The sequence below is a fragment of the Microtus oregoni genome, unplaced genomic scaffold, assembly GCF_018167655.1.
Source record: "Microtus oregoni isolate MIOR12 unplaced genomic scaffold, Mior012 000159F_ref0000335, whole genome shotgun sequence".
NCBI classification, from domain to species: domain Eukaryota; kingdom Metazoa; phylum Chordata; class Mammalia; order Rodentia; family Cricetidae; genus Microtus; species Microtus oregoni.
In genome coordinates, this window is record NW_024544814.1 from 591802 (window position 1) to 594144 (window position 2343).

General features: G+C 34.2%; 1 protein-coding gene across 1 annotated transcript; it reads left to right on the plus strand.

The window, feature by feature from the left end:
* Positions 1-283: 283 nt before the first annotated feature.
* LOC121445104 (terminal nucleotidyltransferase 5D-like) lies at positions 284-1456 on the plus strand. The gene has a single exon (XM_041647100.1). It carries the CDS (start codon positions 284-286, stop codon positions 1454-1456), a length of 1173 nt encoding a protein of 390 aa, XP_041503034.1.
* The last annotated feature ends 887 nt before the right edge of the window (positions 1457-2343 follow it).

Genomic DNA, 2343 nt, shown 5'->3' on the forward strand with positions numbered 1-2343 from the left:
AAAGAAGACCATTTTTATCTTATGAATTACATAATTGCAGTTAATCTCTGAGAAATCTGTTTGAACTTACTAATGAACCAAAGATTTGATATCTTTGTGACTTTTATTTTTCCATATTAAAGAATGATTATATTCATTAATAACATCCTAGTATTCACTTTGTTTCTTATAGAGGGTAAATCTGTTTTGAATCTTTTCATATGCTTTAGGTGTAATCTTAGTTTTAAGATGCTGACATTTCCTAATATTCTTCTTGCCCCGTAGTTAATCTATTGACTTCATAATGTCAGAGATCAGATTCAGCAATCTCACTTGGGATCACATCATAACACTGGATCGCGTGTTAGATGAAGTAATCCCAATCCATGGAAGGGGCAATTTCCCCACGCTGGAGGTAAAACCGAAAGATATTGTTCATGTTGTGAAAGATGAACTAATAAAGCAGGGTATTATTGTTAAAGATACCAGATTGAATGGCTCTACAGCAAGTTACATACTTGCAAGTCATAATGGAATCAGCTATAAAGATCTGGACATTATTTTTGGTGTTGATCTGTCAAGTGATCAAGAATTTCATGTTGTTAAGGATGCAGTTTTAGGCTGTCTACTTGACTTTTTACCAAAAGGTGTTAAAAAAGAAAAGATTACCATAAAGACAATGAAAGAGGCATATGTGCAGAAAATGGTCAAAATCTGCGATAACAGTGATCGTTGGAGTCTCATCTCTCTTTCAAATAACACTGGGAAGAATGTAGAACTAAAATTTGTGAATTCACTCAGACGACAATTTGAATTTAGTGTAGATTCTTTTCAAATTCTTTTGGATTCCATGTTAGATTTCTATAGTGTCCCAAATGCTAAGCTCACCAAAGAATCCTGTCCTGTTGTGGTGGCTGAAAGTATGTATGGAGACTTCCAGGAAGCAATGATACACTTGAAATACAAGCTTATATCTACCAGAAAACCTGAAGAGATCAGAGGTGGTGGCCTTTTGAAATACAGCAATTTGTTAGTCCGTGACTTCAAACCAGCTTGTCAAACAGAAATTAAGACTCTGGAACGTTATATGTGTTCTAGATTTTTCATTGATTTTCCTGATGTAACAGAACAGCAAAAGAAAATTGAATCATACCTCCGAAACCATTTCATAGGTGAAGATAAAAGCAAGTATGAGTATCTTATGACCTTGCATGGTGTTGTGAACCAAAGCACTGTCTGCCTCATGGGTTATGAAAGAAGGCAGACTCTTAATATGATCACCCTTTTGGCTTTGAAAGTACTTGGAGAACAGAATATACTACCCAATACAGACAATGTAACTTGCTTTTACCAACCTGCTCCATACGTAGTTTTTGAGGGAGGGTACCCAAGTTATTATTTAGCATCTGGACCGCCACTTGTTTACTTCCAGCCATGTCCCAGAGTGCAGTTTCCAGTACAAAATTATATGATGTAAGAAGTATGCATACCAGAAGCATTACTTAAGTACATCTGAAAAGGAATTTTCCAAATATTGTAAAAGTTAAGATCTATTTTTGTGTGGTTGCCAACTATTTTTCACCAAATGCAGCTTAAATTATGATAGTAGATTAGGTATCATCCCTAAACTCATTTTTAAGTGATCTTCAAATGTTGGGACTGCAAAAACTTTCAAATGTTTGGGGTAAATCCTTTAAATGATCTTTCTAATCTTACTGACACTTAAGACAAAATTCGCTGCAACCAGTATGTTAAAGATGCCTGCATCTTTGGCTGAAGATAAAAGAACACTTCACATGTTTTAAAATGGAGATGCATAGTGAAGACATGTTGCAACATCTTTATGTCCAGTTAGCTCCTTGTTACACTGTTTGCTTCATCAGTAAATAATTACGTGAATTTTTAGTGCTTAAATTGAAAATAAGTGATTGCAATGATAACAAATTTAAATGACGTTAAAACAATAGATTATAAACCTGCGTTTCCCAATAGAATGTGTTGGGTTGAATATATGGCTAAAGTTTGAAGGACCACTGGAAAAAATGCTCTGGAAAACAGTAATTATGCATCATATAGTAAGAATTTAGCTGATCTGAGGATTGAAAACAAACCTGTAATCTGAACAGTCAGCAAGAGAACTTATTATGCAGAGTTTCTGGCACTTAAATAAGTTGAAAAGAAAAAATAACCAACTCTGAATGTGAAACTATTTTATCATCATCTCCTAAGAAGAAACTAAAGGGGACAAGAAAGAGAAATACTGCCACCAACTATGAAAAGTTAGAGAATTCTGTCATAACTTTTCAGATTTTTGGCTTATTTGATTAACATTCTAACACATCTGGGCAATTTTCATCATTAGTA

Excerpts from the sequence above, each read along its gene's own strand:
- LOC121445104 (XM_041647100.1), top strand. The coding sequence starts at position 284 with ATGTCAGAGATCAGATTCAGCAATCTCACTTGGGATCACATCATAACA.